At 34.2% G+C, this 21533-nt stretch overlaps 1 protein-coding gene across 1 annotated transcript in view; it reads left to right on the forward strand.

Annotated features, from left to right (window-relative positions):
- LRBA (LPS responsive beige-like anchor protein) overlaps positions 1-21533 on the forward strand; it is a 769624-nt gene that overhangs the window by 561388 nt on the left and 186703 nt on the right. The window contains exon 45 of the mRNA XM_049905216.1: positions 521-633. Coding sequence (XP_049761173.1) covers positions 521-633 — 113 coding nt within the window. The remainder of the gene's footprint in view (positions 1-520; positions 634-21533) is intronic.

Below are 21533 nucleotides of genomic sequence, written 5' to 3' on the forward strand. Positions count from 1 at the left end.
TTATGACTGTAAACTTGGGGCCTAGACTATCTGGATTGAATAGGGTTTGACCTTTATTAAATGTGTGATTTTGAGCAAGTTACCTAACCATTTGCAACTCATTTTTTCATCTATAAAATGAGTATGATCCTAATTTCATGATGCTAGAGTAGGACATCATGTTTAGTGAAATAGAGAGGGTCAGCAAAAATGAGGGAAACCCTCCATGAGATGGATTGACATAATAACTGCAACAATGGGCTCAAATATACCAAAGAGTGTGAGGATGGCACAGGACCTGGCAGTGTTCTGTCCTGTTGTAAGGTCACCATGAGTTGGAGAGGACTGGAAGGCATCTAGCAGCAACAGCAACAACATTGTGAGGATTAATGAAGAATGTATGGAAACCACTGAGAGCAATATCTGGCACTCAATAATTGTTAGTTGGTCTTGTTATTTTTTAGTAAATTATATTCTTGAATCTTTGTAACGTTTTATTTTATTATTCTGAATTAAGATTTACTCTTTTTTCCCCAACTAGGACGGAGTTACAATGACTTAAATCAGTATCCAGTGTTTCCCTGGGTGATTACTAATTATGAATCAGAAGAACTAGATCTTACCTTGCCAAGCAACTTCAGAGATTTGTCCAAGGTAATTTTGCAGTAACCCTCTGAAATATAATTATCTTGTATATAAAAATACTACTTTTTATCTTTTTAATATAATTATAATATTAATTTTTAATATAATTATAATATTAATTAAAAAAATAGTGCTGCTGACCATTTGGTTAGCACTTAGCCGCTACGCCACCAGGGATTCCCAATATTAATATATTATTAATATAATATATTAGTATAGTTATCTTTTATATGTATTTTCAGTGTTCTTAAATTTAAAATGGTGAAAATTTTAATATACATGATAAACCTAATGATGATTAAAAATAACAACAGCCTTGTATTTACTTTTCTATATATAGTCAAAAAGACATCCCTCAATGTCAGCTTTTTCTAAGGGTGTTAGTGTTTGACAGGACATATGAAGAAAGCCATGGAACTTCTCAGTAGTCCTCCTGTGTGAAGTTAAGTAAGCCTGCCCTTCTCGAGTTTTCCTAACTGATCTTTCTGCTACCTTGTGCCCACTTCCGATCCATTCCTCAGTGAAACAAAATGGATCCTTTTTAAAGCTAATTTTGAATTCGATAACTCCAATGCTTAAACCCTTCTCGACTTACTAAAAGCAGAATAAATCGTTGCCAATTCAGAGCTTCGTTTTTTCTGCCTTTAATGTCCTCTCCCTACTTTGTGAACAGTTGACCTATTCTGCGCCTCATAGAGTTCGTTACAGACTACCTTCTCTGATAATTTACCCTCTTTTTCTTTCATACCAAACCAAGAACCAAACCAGTTACCATCAAGTCGATTCCGACTCACGACAGCCCCATGTGTTTCAGAGGAGAGCTGCGTGCCCTAAAATTTTCAGTGTCTATTTTTTTTTATGATCTTTCTGAAGTAGATCACCAGGCCTTTCTTCCAAGGTGCTTCTGGGTGGATTCGAACTACCAACCTTTTGACTAGTAGCCTAGTGCTTAACTGTTCCTTGTTTCTTTCATGGGACCTATTTAATCCGCATTTTACATATTCTTCTACCTACTTGGCTTGGTGTTCTGCTTTTCTTACCCAATAAACTTCATAATGATAGAGTTCTTGTTCACCATTATTTCCCACACAGTGCCTGTACATTGCCTGCCACCCAATATATGTGTTAAATGAATTAAATAATAAAATATATATGACATTTTTCAGGTTATAAAATATTATTGATTGTATTAAATTTTAAAAATACAAAAGCATGTAAATAAAAATTATCCTTTATTTACCACACAAGCAATAAGGAATAATTACATTTTGTTTTATTTACTCCTATCTTCTTTTTATTAATTGGGCTATATATTATATATACTGATTTTTAACTGTAATTTTTTCCCATGTCTCAGATATTTTTCAAGAATTTTCCTTATCCTTTTTTGTTCCGGACTGTCAATGAATATGTTATCTTGAATCACCATTTTGGAATATAAAATAAGGCTATATCTTTTCTCTTTAGCTTTATATTTAAACATATACAAATGTAGACATAATAGTATAATATATTCACATGTACCAATCAGCTGCTTCAACAATTATCAACTCATGTTTACTCTTGTTTCATTTTTACTCTCCTTTCCCCTCTCCAGTATTACCTGGAAGCAAATCAAATCATTTCATCTATTAATATTCCAATGTGTACTTGTAAAAAATAAGGTGTCTTTTTAAACAGAACCATAATATAATTAACCCATTGTCGTCCAGTCAATTCTGACTCATAGCGACCCAGTAGGACAGAGTAGAACTGCCTCATAGGGTTTCTAAGGAGTGGCTGGTGGATTCGAACTGCTGACCTTTTAGTTAGCAGCCGAGCTCTTAATCACTGTGCCACCAGGGCTCCGTAATACCATTACCAAACCTAAATATTAACAATTATTTCTTTATAATTTCTTTATATCAGAGACCCAGTAGGTAAAAAATTTCCAACTGAATTACAAAAGTTGACTAAGTGTCTTAAAAAAAAAAAGTGTCTTAAGTGTCTTTAAATCCATAGGTTTCACCTCCCATAAGAACTGAAGGACAGTTGAATAGTGAATAGTAGTATAATCAACATGGCTGGGAAGAAGTGGTGGGCTCCAACACTCAACTGCGTGTCTTATAACTAATATCTCCTTTCCTATAAAACAATAGTGGCTTGAATGCTACAGGCTATTCAAATTCAGGAAGGTGAACTTCTACCAGTAGTAATTTTTTGAAAATACTGATGAAAAAACTAAGCTTGAAATTAACAGTATTTTAACTGAAATAATCAAGCATATCATATATTTGAAAATTGTTCTTTACACATTTAAAATAGTGATTGTTCCCTTTATAAAAGTATCTCATTCATTTTAGTGGTAAAGTCTGACCTAATGTTTACAGTGTGATTCAGTTTTCAAATATGTGTTTTAGATACACATTTGCAGGAATGCTTCACATACAGAAAATGAGCTGTATCTGTATGCATAATAACTATAATAGAATTATGTTAAAATTTGTCCCACACTATACATTTGGCAAACACTACTATTTGTTTAAATAAATTTGTGAAATCCTAGGAAATATTGTGTGCGAAGCTTAATTTAGAACATAAACAGATCTCATCTCTGTTCTTAAGTAAATAATATAGCCTGACTAGCTTAAAAATGTGTTGAAATATGTATGCATATTTATGTCTCTTTAATTTCCCTAAAGTTGAGTTTTCAGGCTTTGATACGAAGCTACAATTTTATTTGGTAATTTCTTCCATGCTGTACTGGGAATTTTCTTTCTGAGGTTGAATTAATGTAATGAGCACCCTTTCTTTTTTATTTATCTTATCATTCTTTGAGAAAAAAGGTTGAATGGGACAATGTAAAAAAATGTATTATTGAAAATATACCATGTACAATACCTTCTTACAATAATTAGATCTTTACTGCTTACATATAAATTACTATTGGCAGTATGTTGAGAAGATCAAAATTACTTGAGTCTGAAAATCTGAAGAAAATTTAATGTTATGTAGAAAAATGTCCTCATTTAGCATAATATAGGGATCAATTCTGAAGCTGATTTTTTTCCCCCACCTTCCCAGTTGTTTTATCAGTAGCCTTAAGTTTTGACTGATAAGAAGACAAATCTAACCAGGCATAGAGTTTGGAGTGACATAAATCCATATTTTTAAATATACATTGATTTTATATTTTGATACCTTTTTTTGAAGAGACAACATTTTCTTTTCACTTTTCTTGTAAGAAATTGGAATTAGGGTAGGAATATGTTTACAAAATGTCTTACCACAAAAACAAATAGTGACGGCTGTTCTGAGACTGCAGATTTTGTTACAGACTATGGAAACTTTCTCTGCAACTGTGATTTTTTGTTTTCCTTTATCTTGGAGAGTGATCGTGTAAACCAGTTTTGTAGGAGAGAAAAACAAAGGTAATCTGAGGCAGTCATTTCTCTTGTAATTAATCATCATATTTATTTTGAAATATATAATACATAAAACATGTGTACTGTAACCTGGACCCATATTCTAAAAAACTGCTATGTTCTTTGATTGAAATGCAGTTGATATCTTTCACTTCCAAATACTGTCAATTATCTCAGCTATACATTTCTGAAAGTAGGAGCTTCCCACTTTATTAATACTGTCTTTTTTTTTATTAACTAATATTTATTGAGGGCTTACTATATGCCAGGCCTTTGTCTAAGTGTTCTACGTATATTAACTCATTTAATCCGCACAAAAACCATTATTATTGTATTTTACAGAGGCAGATTCTTAGACACCATGAGGTTAAACAAATTGCCCAAGGTCACACATCTAGTGGGTACAATCAGAATTTGAACACTAAGCAATTGTTTTTCAAACCATAGTTCACAATTAGCATTTTTAATTGAGTACAAAAATACAACAAAACAAAAAAGGAAGGAAATATTAGTGGGCATCATGTGCAGATCTTCTGCCTAAGGTGTGTGCGTGTCTGTGAGAAAGAGAGAAGCATTGCAATAGGCTGTACTGCCTTCTACTTTTGGCACTAGTTGCTAGGTCTATTTTAATGTTATTTTGTCCAGCAGCTTTTCACCTCTCATCTTGAAATACAAGAGAGGGTACAACCAGCATTCTATTGCTTGAAAAAGGAAGGCTTTTCTACTGCTATTCTTGCTTTCTTTGTCCCAGCTTATGTTCTAAGCTTTTTTGACTAAGCCTGTGTTACGAAAAAGCTGAATGTCTGGTTAAAGCTGGAGAATCTCTGATGTTGCTGCTCCTTTGTTCTTTTGTTTGTTGGTTGTTTGTTAAATACTGTTATGAGCCAGGGACTGTTAATTTCTGGAGATTTTAAAGACTAAAAAGCAGGTGGACACTAGTGTAGTTAAAAAATACCCGAAGATTGGGGAAAAAAAGAAATAAAATCCAAGCAAATATTTTGTTTTTTAATAATTAGAACTCACATCCTTAAGGTGCAAGAAAATACTGAGAGAGTTTGAGGTAGAAGGAAAGCAAAACTCCTCTGTCTTTTAGCTTTGGAGTGCAGGCGCAATGTGGGCGTACCCGTACTTCAGCCCAGAGTGCAGAAACAGCGACAGACAGTACGTGGTAGGGGAAGGTGAGCCTGCGCCCTGGTCTCCTGAAGCCTGCTGGCAGAATCAGAATCTGAGGAAGTTTTATTATCATCATAGCTTCTTCAAACTGAATTTTAAATTTTGGCCTAGGTCCCAAGAAATCATATGTGGTTTTTTTGTTTGTTCGTTGTTTTTCTTTAACCTCTGTTACAGTGCTGTACCAGCTTCCGTTGCTCTAGTGTGAATCAAAATGTTTCTGAAGAGTGAATTCTGAGATAACCGAAGAGAGCTTAATGGCAAAGCTATATAGCATTTACTTATTCTTTGCTAAATTGCTACTGTTTGTCCTTAGTACATATTGCCTGTATTTTTTCTCTCTGTCTCTTTTTTGTTTAATGGAAAATTAGCGGATTTTCTGTCTCTCTCATTTATCATTTACCATTTAGATGTGTATTTTTATATGTGAGATTTTCTCTCTAAAACACACATTTAATACACAGCATGCATTTTGACCTGGAATTGACTACAGACATTTAACTGTTGTTGATCAGACAGCACTTCTTTATCTCTTTAAGTTTTAAGTGCTGTTTCTGACGAATGCCAGTCCTTTTAGTCTGCTCTGTAACAGATACACCAGGAATCAATATACCATCTAGATGTCACTGAGAGAAAAGAACACTTTTTTTTTTTTGGCATGTGGGGGGAGGGCACACATTATTGCTTAAACATGATAGGTGTTACAGCTTTTTGTTTTTCTATTTATCAGGCTTGAGTAAAACCAAACGAATTCAAGTTTAAAAAATTATGATGCTGCAACAATATATAATGGATCTTAAAGTGTTAAAATGAAATATAAATGCAGAGAAAGAAATATAAAATTATCCGTGCTTGATTAAGTTTTAAATATTAAGTTTTAGGTGACAAAATGCATTTAGATATTTTAATCTTTGTATCACACATACATGCTATTATATGCCTGTTTATTTGGGTGATTGTGATATAAATCACATTTCCTAGTCTTGGCGCGCTTACAGGCTAATCAGCACGAGAACGATACAGGGAAAGTGCAGGATATACTTGTAGAATTGTGCGGAAATCCATAGTAAGACTTTTTACTCTCAACAACACTGTGAGAAATGTGCAATTATCTTTATTTACAGATAAGGAAACTAAGAGTTAGTGAAATTAAGGAATTTTCCAAGGTCATGCATTTTCCACATGGCTGTACTAGGATTTGAACTCAAATTTGTTCATTTCAGTGAACTGGGTGACCTCAGGTATAGCCAGGAAGAGTATTTTAGATTGAATACTTGTATTTATATCCACTTCTTTCCATAACCCAACTGTCTGTTTCCGTATCTTGGCAAAAGGCAAAAGATAGACTTTCTAGAGAAATTGTACCAGAGAAGTAACTGATTTGAGAACACCAAGCTCAGCAGGGGAAGGGTTGAAGGTAAGGGATGGAAAGCAGGAGGATTAGCGGAAAGCTTTTAAGTACTGAATGGTGAAGGCACCCAGACCCCTTTGGCCGTCATGCTATCAGAACTCTGGCAGCCAGGCTTACACCAGCCCCACCTCTGAAGACAGAAGACAGTAGTATTGCTCTTTGGACATATTGAGTGGCTCAAGAAAAAAGGCCTAAAAAATACTAATATTTAGGGACCCTATGTAGAGCCCACCTGATTTACCTACAGTTGTCTACCAGTTCATAATGGTGCTTGTACTTGATATTCTTCAATCAGCCCTTTTGTGCCTCATTCTTAAAATGAAGGTACAAATATTAAGAAACATTTAAAGACAGTCTGTAATGTGAAAAATGACAGTGACTGAGACAAATAGAAAAGTAAAAAGAAACCAGAAGGAGGGGAAAAAAGCAATAGAATTAATTACTGCCCCAGAGAGATAACAGAAAAGTGTTCTATTAATAGAAGAAGAAAATGATGCTGTGGAAAATGAATAATCATATAACAAGAAAGAGCAGTTATAAAAGAAAGAGCTGGCAGATAAGTGTCGATGTTTTCTAAAAGGAATACCACCACAACAGGGGGAAGATAGCACAGAAAGATAAAATTAGAGGCCCAGCACAGCAAATCTTTAGGTTTAGATTGACTTGTGTGAGTCTGCTTCTATTTATAATTAGAGGGACCTTGGGAAGTTTACTTAATTTCTTGAGACCTATGTAGAAAATTGCTATTTTCATTATATAATTCTAAAAAAATTTTCTTGCATACGTTAACCTTTTTAAACTTTAAATTACCACATGTTCAGTGCGGTGTGTTTAGTTTAAAATATGTCTCTGCAACTCCTTCTCCAGAATTTAATACCAAGTTCAGCAAAGTGTGAATATGCATATTAAGAAAAATATATAAATGTGTGTTCATGGATGTCACAATACATTTACAAAGTTACTGGTTTTGTTTTTAAATTAGAAAGTTAATCTGTTTAAGTTTTGTGGAATTAAAAGTTTTTTTTTTTTTTTTAATTTACATCTCTTAAGCATTTACGCTGTGTATAACAGCTTGGTTTTCCTTCTAGTAGAAGTTTTTAAATAACTCTAATACAGAGGTTAACCCTACACTTAATTTAAGCAGCCTCCAATGACATTGTTTTTTAACATTAGTTAGAAAATGATAAACTGAAGCAACTGAAATGGATTGTGGTTAATATTACTGTCAAGGTGATGAATAATTCTGACATACACCAGCAACGCACCGCCAGTCAGTAATCCTTCTCAAACTTAAGTATTTATTCTCTAGTATAAAAAAAAAAAAAAAAAAGTTTTTTTTTATCCTAACTTACTGTGGTGTGGAGTGACCATTTATTATTATTTATAAATGAATTATTTTGTTTATATAACATTGCTAGTTTTACCCCGTAATGCTTCGTATTTTCTTAGCTTAGTGCTGGATGTACAAACTCAGGTAAATTAAGAGTAGGAAACATACTTACGTAAAGATTGTTTTCAAAATAACTAGAAGTTGAGTTGTTGGTTTGTTTTTAGTTTAATAAGCATTAGTACTATACTTCTAATTTCAGACTGGAATTTTTTTTTTCTATAGAGATTGAACTCTGCAACACATAGGGTTGCCATGAGTCATAATCGATTTTGTTTTTAAACGTAATAGCACCCAAAAAAAAAACAAACCCGTTGCCATGGGGTCAATTCTGATTCATATGACCCTATAGGACAGAGTAGAACTGCCCCATAGGGTTTTCAAGTAGCAGCTGGTGGATTCAAGCTGCCTACCTTTTGATTAACAGCCAAACTCTTAACCACTCTGCTATCAGGGCTCCTAAACATAGTAGTAAAAAAAAAAAAAAAAACATAGTAGTAGGACATTTAAAAAACCTGCATGCATTCGTAGCTTCCTTTATATGTTAGTATGTATTGATACAGCATCTCATTTTTGTATTTCCCTGTGATACTTAAAATTTATTTTATGTGAATAAGTAGTATGCATTTCATAGTGGATAATGTAATACCTTATCTTTTATTCTTGTCCGAAAACCTAATGTATCCTGTTTATATCAAATACGTGTGCTTATTCAAAGAATTGATTGTTACACATGCTGGTCACATTTTGTGTACATTATTCTGAGGAAGTGGCAGAAACAAACATGAAACAGTCACTACTTTTGGCGTTTTAAAACTAGATGTATGTTAAACAGCAACCATTCATAGAGTAATTTAGTCAGAAAACCCTTTATTTTTATGTGGCTTATTTTTAGACTGTCCCACTTGCAGAAGAGGATTTTTTATTTTTTTTTACATTTAATGTGAGTACATGATTTATAACAGGAACTAAGATTTTGGAAGTGGAAAAGGATAAATTATGAAAACAATAAGTTTTAAAATGTTCACTTATTTCTATTACTAAAAAAGTAGCATAAAAACATTGATAAAAGCTAGAATTTTTTTTGTAGACTATATAAAAAAAAGTTTATAAACACCATATTTCTGCCACTTAAATTTAATAATCATTAACACCTTAGTTTATACGCATCCAGATATCTTTCCATACATATACTCACAATATACATAGATACACAAATACCTATTTTTTACCAAAATGAAATCATATGTACTTTGTAACCAACCTTTATTTTCACTGGTGATCTGCACCCTTTCAAGTCAGTATAGTTTTATCTTTTCTAGCACTCATCCATATTCACATTTTCCCAGTTGCCCCCAAAATGTTCTGTACTCTTGGTTTATCCAAACCAGAGTCCATCCTATGACACATTGCACCTGGTTGTTATAATCTTAATTTTTCACTTAGTCTAGCACAGCCTCTCCCTCCCACCTTTTTAAAAATATTCCTGACGTATTGGGGAAAAAAACCAAGTCAGTTATCCTGACGAAGATCCCCACTTCTGAGTTTTTCTGATTGTTTCCTCTTCCCTCTGTCCTCGGTATTTCCCTCAGACTGGAAGTAACCTCTAAAGGATTGATGGATTCAAGTTAGACGTGCAAGGTTGTCATTTTTTGCACACGGAAGTCCAATTGTTCCAGCACCATTTGTTGAAAAGACTGTCTTTTCTCTTTGAATGTCTTGGCACCTTTGTTGGAAATCAGCTGACTCTGTGTGTGGATCTTTTTCTAGACCATTCAGTTCCATTGATCAGTATATCTAGTCTTATATACCAGTACTAGACTGTCTTGATTACTATAACATAATATCAGGTTGTGTTTCTCCTCTGTGTTTTTCTTTTTTGAATTTGTTTTAGCTATTCTAGGTCATTATTTTTTCAAGTAAGTTTTAGTATTAATTTGTCAATGTCTATAAAAAAAGCCTGCTGGAATTGTGATTGGAATTGCATTCTTTTTAGACCATTTTTTGTAAAAATGATATATTAATAATATTGAATTTTCCAATCCATGAATATGCTATACTCTCCATTTGTTTAGGTCTTCTTTCATTTCTCTCCAATATTTTGTAGCTTATAAATCTTGTATATATTTTAATTTATCTCCAAGAATTTCATGGTTTTTAATGCTCTTATAAAATGTTCAGTTCCAGTTGTTCATTGCCACTATATAAAAATACAGTTGAGTTTTACATACCGACCTTATATTTGTCAGTTTTGCTAAAGTCAGTTATTAATACTAGGAGCCTTTTACAGGCGTTGAGGATTTTCTTCGTAGATGAACATGTCATCTCAGAATAAAGCGTTATATTTCTCCCTTTCCGATGTTGGCTTCTGTTCATCCATATCATCATCCAGTTAATAAAAACGATAAAACGCCAACTCCTGATTCAATAAATAATTGAAAAAGGTTGTTGGCAGTGACCATAATTAATATTTTAATAAAAAATATAAGTAAATTTTTGAAGAATTAATGTTAGGATTGGTATCTTTTATTTCTTTTTTCTTGTCTTATGGCACTGTATAATGTTTACTAGAAGTGCTCAGAGTGCCTTTTTTCTGGTCCTGGGGGAAAGCATTGTCTTTTACTATTAAGTGTGGTATTAGTTGTAGGGATTTTTTTTTTTTTTTTTTTTTGGTAGATGCCCTTTATCAGGTTAAGAAAATTTTCTTCTATCTTATTTCGTTGAAATTTTTCATCATAATTGGAAATTGAACTTTATCAAGTGCTTTTTATGATGATAATCATGATTTTTTGTTTTGTTTTATTTTTTTAGTCAGTTAATATAGTAAATTACATTAGTTGATTTTTGAGTTTTGAGTCCTGAGTGTTATCCTGGGATAAATAACACTTGGTCATGATGTAGTGCCCTTTTTATAAATGGCTGGATTTGATTTGCTAATATTTTGTTAAGAGTTTTTGCATCTGTGTTTATAAAGAAAACCCTGCTGGCATAGTGGTTAAGAGCTATGGCTGCTAACCAAAAGGTTGGCAATTCGAATCCACCAGGCACTCCTTGGAAACCCTATGGGGCAGTTTTACCCTGTTCTGTAGGGTTTTTTTTTTTTTTGTAGGGTTGCTATGAGTCAGAATAGACTCGACGGCAATAGGATTTTTTTTTTTATGTTCATGAAGGGCATTTGTCTGTAATGTCTTTGTCTGTTTTGGGCATCAGGGTGATGCTGGCCTGATAAAATGAGTTGGGAAGTTATTTCCTTCTTTTCTGTTTTCTGGAAAAGCTTATATAGAATAATTATTATTTTATCCCTAAATACTTGGTGGAATTCATCATTGAAGCTATATGGGCCAAGAGTTCTATTTTTGGGGAACATTTTTTAAACTGTAAATTCAGTATCTGTTTCATGAATAAATATAGAGCTATTCAGGTTATCTCATTGTTCTTATCAATGAGTTTTGATAGTCACTATCTTTCACAAAGTTTGCTTGTTTCATCTAAGTTGTACCTTCTTTCATTCTTGATGCTGGTAATTTGTCTCCCCCTGCACCCCTTTTTCCTTGATCAGTCTGGCTAGAGATTTGATTTTTTCAGTTGATTTTTAATTGAAAAATGAAACCAAATTTTCATTTTTTTCTGTTCTTGATTTCAGTTATTTTTGTTTTTCTTGCTGCTTACTTTTTTTCTACTTGCTTTGGATTTAATGTCTTTTTTTTTTTTTTTTAGTATTTTAACGTAGAAGCTTAGATTATTGATTTGAGATCTTCCTTTCTAATATGAACATATAATGTTACAAATTTTTCTCTAAGCACTGATTTGGCTATGTTCAACAGATTTTGATATATTGTGTTTTCTTTTCATTCAAAATACTTCCTAATTTCCATTGTGATTTTGTCTTTGACTATGGATTATATAGAAGTGTGTTGCTTAATTTAGAAATATTTGGGGATTTGTTGGGTATTTTTATGTTACTCATTTCCAGTTTAATTCCATTATGGTCAGAGAAGATGCATTGCATGATATCACTTCTTTAAAATTAGTTAAAATTTCTTTTATGGCTCAGAACATTATCATGGTCAATGTTTGTGAGGACTGGAAAAGAATATGTGTTCATCTGTTGTTGGATAAAGAGTTCTATAAATATCAATTAGATCAAGTTGGTTGATGGTGTTGTTCAGGTCTTCTATACCCTGACTGATTTTCTGTCTACTTGTTCTGTTAATTACTGAGAGAGGAGTGTTGACGTCTCCACTATAACTTGGATTTGTCTATATCTGTTTTAAGTTCTATCACTTTTTATTTTTATGTGTTTTTTTAAATTTGTTTTTGGGTACACATACTTTTTTGGCAGTACATACACATTTAGATTGTTATGTTTTCTTGATGATTGCGTTTTTTAATCATTATGTAATGTCCCTCTTTATACCTGTAATAATCCATGTTCTAAAGTCTACTTTTTCCTGAAAGTAATATAGAGCTTGATTGCTACTTGTGATATCTTTTTCGCATCAGTTTTTTAAACCGCTCTTAAACTTAGTATCTAAAATGTCTCTATTGTGGACAGCATAGAGTCTTGCTTTTACGTTTGATCTGACCATCTCTCTGTTTTGACTGTTATGTTAAGATTGCTTACCTTTAATGGTACGGTTGGTTTAAATCTACCTTCTTGCTGTTTTTTATTCCTCGCATTAGTTTTTTTGTATATTTTTTCCTCCCATCTTTTAAATTAAGTATTTTTATAATTTCGTTTATCTCTGTTATTGGCTTATTAGTTATACTTATTTTAAAAAATTAGTAGTTCCTTTATGGTTTTGAATATGCATCTTTAATTTATGATAGTATACATTCAAATAATAGTATACTACTTCCTGTATAGCGTTTGAATCTTACAACGGTATGCTTCTATTCCCTCTTTCCTAACCTTTTAGGCTATTTTTGCCACATATTTTCAGCTAAATGTGTTGTAAACTCAATAGTTACTATTTTTGCTTTACGCAGTCATCTTTTAAAGAATTAACAAATAAGAAAAAAATTTACATTTACCCTAAGTGTTGTCATTTCTGATACTCTTTACTTCTTTGTGTAGATTTGCATTTCAATCTGAAGTCACGCTAAAAACTTTGATTAATATTTTTTTTAGGGCATATCTCCTGGCAGTGAATTCTTTCAGTTTTATTTTAATCCGAAAAAATGTTTACTTCATAATTTTTTAAAAAATATTTTCACTGGATATAAATTCTAGGTTGGCCTTTTTTTTCCTTTCAGTGCTTTACAGTTGATACTCTGCTGTCGCCTGGCTTGCGTAATTACTTGTGAATAGTCTGCACTGTCATCATTTTTTCTTTGTATGAAATGTTTCTTTTTTCTTTCATGATTTTTTGTTTGTTTTCATCCATTTGACTGTAATCTCTCTTGGTGTTCATTTATTTGTTTTGTTTTTCCCCTTTAGATTTTCAGAGTTTCTCGGGTCTGTGGTTTGTTTCCTTGCATTGATTTTGGAAACTTCTCAGCCATTATCTCTTTAAATATTTCTTTTGCTCTTTTGTCTTTGTCCTCCTATGACTCCAATTACTCCCATATTAGACTCTTTGCTATTGTCCTGTAGCTCTTGGGTGCTCAATCCTATTTGTTTATTTCACTTGTCTTCTTCATTTTGGATAATTCTATTACACTATTGTCATGTGTTCACTGGTTCTTAAGTATGTCCAGTCTGCTCAGAAAGTGATTAAAAGAATTCTTCATCTCTAGTATTTTTTATTACTAACATTTATATCTCATTCTTTTTTATACTTTCCAGCTTTGCTGAAATTCCCTCCCTGTTTAGGTATGTTTTCCACCCTTTCCAGTAGATCTTTTAGTATATGAAGTATAGTTATTTTAAAGACCCTGTGTGGGTCTGATAGTTTCAACATCTGTCTTACCTGAACCTGCCTCTGTTGATTGCTTTCTTTCTACAGTGGGTCATTTTTTTCTTAGTTTTTTTTGTGTCTCATAGTTTTTGGTTGAATGCCAGATGTTAGTGGAAGAACAGTACAGACTGGAGTGTGAATAGCATTTTCTAGCACAGAAATGTGGTTTCCTGTTCTTCTGTGAAGCAGTTTGTGTGGGGAGTTCAGTCAATCCAGTCAGTAGTTGAGCTGGTCTTGGGCTTGTTGTCATTGTTACCTTTGGTGTACCACAGGTGTCATATTCCTCCAGCAGTTGAGTGTTCTTACATGCTTAGTGTGAGCTTCGGGATGCCGAAATTTTTTTCTGAGTTTTTTAGTTCACCATCTACTTTTAACAGTTCCTGTGTGCCTGTGCCACAGAGGAGATTCTCAGCTACAATCTTGTCTTTTCCCCAGAAGTGGATTACTATTGCTGGTTACTGAATGCCAGGCTTGTGGTAGTACAGTGGGGTTCTCAGTTCTCCTGGTCTAGCCTCAGTCTTAAACCCTACTTGGCTGGTCCTCAGGGATGGGTCTTCTCAGTGTTCCTGCTTGTACTGTCCTCTCCCATGGCATCTAAACTTTGTCTTGCATCTGTGGCAGGTCTTAGGCAAGAAGAGAATTTCCTGCCCTTCTCCCAGTGGTAGCAGACTTTGTTATATTACTCCAGGATCCTGAGCCCAAGAGGTTTTCTGACCCCTCTCGCAGTGAAAGGTCTTTTACCTCTACTCTACCCCAGATAAACCTGTGGATATTTTCCTGGGAGCAGTACAGAGGGTTTCGTACCCCCTCTGTAGAGGCAGATTGCTTTTGCACCTACCCATTTCTCCTGTGCAGTTGTTATTTGCCTGGGCCCTGAGATGATAAAGTTTGGTCTTCCTCTCCCATCAGTTTAGGGATTTTTATTCATAAGAAGAGGATTAGGAAAAGTGTACAGTGTTTTGTGCTTGTCCCCTGTACCAGCAGAGCACCTTCTGCATGCCTATGTCCTGAGAGAGGCTCTCTCTGGTCTCCTGTTTTGCCTTGTTCACGTTCGTTCTCTTGAATGGGCACCGTCTGTGGGCCCATAGAAAAGAATTTGAAAGTGCGTGTTAACTTCCTTGTGTCTGAGTCTCCCAATTTTTCTAAACCATTGTGTTTACACAGATTCACATCTTAACTGGTATTTAAGAATTTATTAAAAATTTTAACTGATTCTTCTCACCCACTTTTGTGTTGGCCACCTCTTCCTCTCATGTTCCATCAAAATTGCAGTAGTTTGTATGTGCCATCTCTCCTGGAAGTGTCTTGTCCTTTTTTTGGAATTTTATTAACTTACACCTCAGCTCTCTGAGGATTTGAAGAAAAGTTGTAATTTTATAGATTATTTTTCTTGTTCTTGTTGTTACAGTGGGAATGATATTCCCTTTCTGTTTTCTATAGTCTAACTGAAAGCATGAATCCATTATTCTTTGTGATACTGAAATTGTCACAACTTGTCCAGTAGGGTGAAGGATCCCATATCCCTTTGATAAAACCCTGTTAGTATTTGATAGCTCCCTTGCTTTCTGGCACAAGATATCCCAGGCTCATTTTGTATATTCTTTGCCCCAGAATTGAAATCCACTCTTCCTCTAAGGATTCCTGGTTTGTTTTAATAGAAAATGGTCAACTCAACCATTTAGATATAAAATTAAATTTACCCTTTTTGATGTAGGTTCTTCAGACTTTTAAAATTTTTTATTGTCTGAATTCTCTAGTTCATTTTTTGATATCCACATATTTTAATTTTTTTTTATAATGAACTTCTTAAATTACGGCAAGTTTGAAATCCTTTGTAAAGAGGTGGTCCATATGGGAGAAGGGTTGTGGATGATGGGGCCATAATGATGCCATCTGTTACTAGGCTAACTTATAAGATCTTGTATTCTATTTTATAATTGATTGTAGGCTCAATACTGATCATAAACTAAAACATAAAGAAACATTCTATATTTTTAAATTTCCTCAAAGTTTTTAGTAATAAAAAATAGTAGAAAAGCCAAAGTTTAGATAAAAAACCAAACCGAACTCATTGCAACCCTATAGGACAGAGTAGAAGTTCTCCATGGGGTTTCCAAGGAGCAGCTGCAGGATTTGAACTGCTGACCTTTTGGGTAGCAGCCAAGCTCTTAACCACTGTACCATGAGGGCTCCAAAATATAGATAAGAATATTAAAAAGCAAGATTTGTTTGTTTCTGAGTGGACATACCAGTTTATATAAAAAAAATTTTTTTTTTTTTTTTATATAAAACTGCATAAAAAAAGAGCTGGTAACAACACTTATGAATTTGAACCTGATCGTTCCTCAATCTGAGTCCATCTCTCAGGCGATATATTGGATGGGATTCTTTGTTGCTTCTTCTTTTTAACCTCAAACTTAATTTTATTGCCTCTTGGTGGTGTTTGTATTATTATGTGAAGGCATTTTTTTTTTCTAGTTATAAAGGGAAGTTAGAAATCTATAAACCAAACAAAGGATTTGTTTTATGTTTTTGAATTTCATACATTTTGTTTCTTTCTATTTTATGTTACAGACACAAGCCCAAAGTCATGTCCAGCTGTTGCATGCAGTGGTTAGGGCCACCTTTTCTAAATCTGAACTCACAGGCTGATGTCTGGTCTCTTCTAAATATTGTTTAGCATTGTCCCCCAATCAGATGACTAAATTTAACCACTTTCACCAGCTATAACTGATACTATCATAGAAGAAAAGTGTAATAAAAATTTTCACGTATACCAAAAAAAAAAAAAAAAGTTGCTGTCGAGTCAAATTCAACTCATGGAGACCTTATAGGACAGAGTAGACCTGCCCCAAAGAGTTTCCAAGGAGCAGCTGGTAGATTTCAGCTGCTCACCTTTTGGTTAGCAGCTGTAGTTATTAACAACTGTGCCACCAGGGCTCCTTTCATCTATAAAAGGGGTAAAATAATGTGTTCTTTATATCGATGACCATCCTAGAGTATCGTCTTACATAAGTAAGGGAAATTATAGGTAGTACCTATGAAATCTAATGGACACTTATTTTTTTTTACTATTTCCTCAGCAGTTATGCTGCCCCCGTTTTGTCTGGCCAGAGTATTTCATGTGTCCACTGTCTTGACTACCTTGACTACCTTCTCACCATTAGGGAGTACCAAAGGGGCTGGACTATTTTAGCAGTGCACTTCTTTTTGGTATAAGTGCTTCTGCTTGGAGATTGTCTTAGAGGTTGAGTATCACTGACCCTTGTTTACCAAGAGTGGACTTCATTTGGCAATATGACTGCTGTGAACTCTTGGTCATTTGCCTATCAGGGCTCACATTGCTAGAAATCAACTCCAAAAGCTGTAGGAACATTTAGGAGCTCTGTGTATGACCTATGGCTCCTCTTGAACTATGAGAATTATTAGAGTCTCTTCTAATACAGTTGTTGAATTTTAGAGATTATCTCAGTAAATTGATTCCAATTGCCCCCATTGCTCCTGAGCACCACCACATACCTCCGGTTATACCTGCACAACAATATTTTATCTCCTTGTTTGATATTTGAAGTTCATTAATGATTTTTAAATGCCTTATAGTTTAGAATCTTGTCTTATATTGACTTTTTAAGCTTTATCATGAGCTTTTATTGTATATTTTGTCACTTTGTATCTTTTAGGTTATGATTTAATAACTTTTCAAAAAATCAATTAGTCCAAATAGAGAAGAAAATAACTATTTTGTTCATCCTTACAGATCTTGAGTCCTCCTTCCTTTTATAATCGTATTTTGTTGTAAGTCATATGTAATCATTGAGAAATTTCTTAGGTTTAAACTAAAAAGAATAAATGTACAGTTCCCCAGCTTAGGTTTGAGCTAAACAGACTAAATATAGTTTCCCAAATTGGAACTATTTTTGCTGTATTCCTCTGATTTTCAAAACATAAAGGAGTTTGAGTTTCAGAGGCTGAATGTCCCTCAAGTAATTTCTAATTTTGTTTGTTTAATGTATCTAGCTTATGCAAGCTAGAGGAACCTTCGTATTTGATTACCGATAACCCATTTTCGAAACCTATAGATGATTTATTTGATTTTAATGGTCTTAACTGGTTCTTTAAGTGGATAGATATACCTATCTGCAAATGGATGGGGTTTGTTATATCAGCATTGAGGCCTGTTCTGTGTTTATCATTTTCATAATTGCTTAAAACATTTTTTATCAGCTTTTCTTGGATTATTAGGACTGTTTCTTGGGTTCTTTCAGACATTTAACTCACTGCTGGCATTGGATTATCAGATTATTTTCATCAATTTATATGACTTTCTCAAACTCAGATAAAAACTCGCAGGAAAAATCACTTAATACTAACCACAGTGGAACAATACAGACGTACGAAGGCAATGCTACTAAATCTATCAGTGTGAGCATTTGAAAGTGATTTAAAGTCTACATGGGCACAATAAGTAAAATGGAATACCTTTCTTTTCCCCAACATGTATTTGTTAAGTTGAAATGGTACAGTGGGTATATGTTTAATGCCACTTGCAAGAAAGTGTGTTTTCAAGGGATTAAAAACTGCTCTGGTACTTGAAAATAAAAGTGCTTATTTGTTAACTCTAAAAGCCGCAGTAGTATGTGAATGAAATTTTTTTCCTGACAATATTAAATAAAATCGAGAGCGTATGAAGATAAGTGCTAAACCATTTCAGCCGCATATAGCATATGACAAAATACCCTGAAAGCCAAGGTTGAGTAAAAATGCTGATCAGGCTGTTTGTTATACTTGTCATTTAGATAAAAGGGCTGCTGCAACTGAAACAAAATAGTTACTGCCCCCTAACAGTGTCGGTGTTGCTTAAATGACAGGCCATCAGTTTATTTTCTTCACTGGAATGGGGGAGCTGCGGGGAGAAGGGCCAGTGGTGGAGACTCAGGAAACAAAATTCATTGGCTTCTTTAAAAAGGTTCAGCAACACACAGAATCAAAGGGTCTCTTTTGGTTTCATGGATATGGATGTACACATATAAAGGTTCAGAGCACGATAAGGCAATAAACTTTGGTGACAATACATATCTTTTTTTTCTTTTAAAAGCCATTTTTGTCAAGCACCTTTTGGGTGTGCCCAAGAAAAAAATCTGCATTTATTTTTCCCCCATTTGTGAAGCTTCCTCTAAGGTGTTGTCCACAGACGTTATGTAGCAAGGAATTAAAATTTAAATAGCACTTAATTCAAAGCTGCTGTGGGAGGAATCTAATAATAACCTTACAAGGTCAGTAGCAATATTTTCATTAATCCACATAATTCATCCTACAACCAAGATCATTCTAGGACTTGCTAGTTAGAGTTGGCTTTGAGCCCTGCTTCTGCCTCTGGGTAGGTGGCGTTGGTAATGACTTAGCTTCACCCATACTTATTCCCCCCCCCCGCCGAGTAAACTGGGGATGGTTAACAGATGTGTACATTGTGTAAGTTGTTGTGAAGATAATGCGATAATTTATGTAAGACTCTTAAAACCTTCACTTATATTAGCATCCAATAAGTAGTGATATTGTCATCTGATAGAGTGGCCCCTTAATCTACATGCCATCGTTATTTCCTGGTAGCTTCCCAAACCAAATCAAGAATGACTATCTTTTATGATGTAACATTTCCTGATAGTTCATCCCCTCTCATCCCTTGAATTTGACGTGCTTTGCTTAATCTGTTAATGTAGGTCAGATAACACTTAATTAACAGTATTCTTTCCTTTAACCTGTTACTTTTATAGCATAGACTTTAAAAGAGCATTGAGTTCAAGCATCTTGTTGTTTTCTTTGCTAGTGTTTGGCCCTCGCTGTGCAGTGGCTTTCTTTTAATATCTATGTGCCTACCCTGCTTCCAATGGTTAAGAGCTCAGCTGCTAAGTGAAAGGTCGGCTCCTTGGGAACCCTGTGGGTCGCCATGAGTCAAAATCGACTCGATGGCAACAGGCGGACTTGACGCTACTTCCAGGGAAGAATAAAGTAAGCTTATCCCCCTCTGTGTGCACACAATCTTTTAAATGCTGGAGGACAGGTTTGGTGGCACAGTGGTTAAGAGCTCAGCTGCTAACCAAAAGGTCAGCAGTTTGAATCTACCTACCGCTCCTTGAAAACCAATGGGACAGTAGTGTTCTCTACTATAGGGTCGCTATGAGTCAGAATCGACTCGATGGCAATGGGTTCGGTTTTTGGTTTACTACAGATTTTTTTCAATAGTCATGGAATTAAAATTTGCTTCCAATTTCCCAGTCTTATCACGTGAAGATGACATTTCCAGACAATTTTCACCTAGTTATCAAGATCTTTAACAGAGTTGTAAAGTAGTCCTGCTCTTTGGTCTTCTTTTCCTGAACCTTTTTCACTTTTGGCATCTCTTCTCCGCTGCTGCTCGGGGCACCTACAAAATGTGCCTTCAGGAAGTGCAGCACTGTAGCCTTTCCACGGGCCCTATTCTGAGTCCTGTTGTCCAGAATTACCTTTTTGTTTAACCGTCTTCTCTTCTGCTCCTCACTCCCAGATATTAGTATTTAATGATTTTCCTAAGAAAGCATTTTACATAACGGTGTGAAAAACTCTCTTTCAAGACTTTTGGATTTTAAAAGAAAAGTTTGGTTAACTCAATCAAATTTCTTCGATGTATAATTTTTGAGATTACTTGCCAATTTCTTTTAAATTTCTCACCCTCAATAATTGTTAGCCTGGGCCAGCAGTTTTTAACCTCAATTCTGAAAGGTTGGCACAAATTATACCAGGTCATATATAAATTTCAGTAATGAAGAAGGGATTGTGGTGATGGTAACAACGTTAATACCAGCTCCAGTTACTGAAAGACTCCCTAGTGGTGTAAGGGTTAAAGCTCTTGGCTGCTGAGGAAAGAAAACCCTTTGGGGCAGTTCAGCTCTGTCACAGGGGGTCACTGAGTTGAAATCTACTCCCAACACTACCACCTAACAGCAACAACACTTACTGAGGACTTTCCTCGTGCCAGGAGCTCTTCTAAGCTCTTTACACGTATTAGTCTTTTAAATCAATCTATTGAATAAAGATAATATTTTAAAAAATGGAGTTCATAGGAAACTAGGAAGTTGTGAAATTAGAAAAGCAATTTGTTACACAAAAGTTTTTGATGGGTAATACAGCCCAAAGGTGGGGTTTTGAGTACTGGGTTTGAGTCTCCTAGGTTTATACTGATTTTGAGCAGGGTTACTTATGATACTTCATTTCTTATCTTTAAATAGTTATCTGTCTCACATATTTATTGTAAGAATGTATAATAATGTTTTATAAATTGAAAAATTTAAGCTTGAGGTATTATTCTTAATTCTTAAATAGATAATTTCAGATAAATGTTCTTAAAATTTTTAAAAAGAAAGAGAAAATTTGGAATTAATATCAACATTGTAAAAGCCATTTCTTTTTATAGCTTTTACCTGTGATTAAGTGAAATATTTTATTTACATTTAAAGGGGTATGTGAACCTGAAACCATTCTTTTTTTTTTTTTTTAATTTTTATTGTGCTTTAAGTGCAAGCTTACAAATCAGGTCAGTCTCTCACACAAAAACTTACATACACCTTGCTACATACTCCCAGTTGCTCTCCTCCTAATGAGAC

The sequence above is a fragment of the Elephas maximus genome, chromosome 13 (assembly GCF_024166365.1).
Source record: "Elephas maximus indicus isolate mEleMax1 chromosome 13, mEleMax1 primary haplotype, whole genome shotgun sequence".
Lineage (NCBI taxonomy): Eukaryota > Metazoa > Chordata > Mammalia > Proboscidea > Elephantidae > Elephas > Elephas maximus.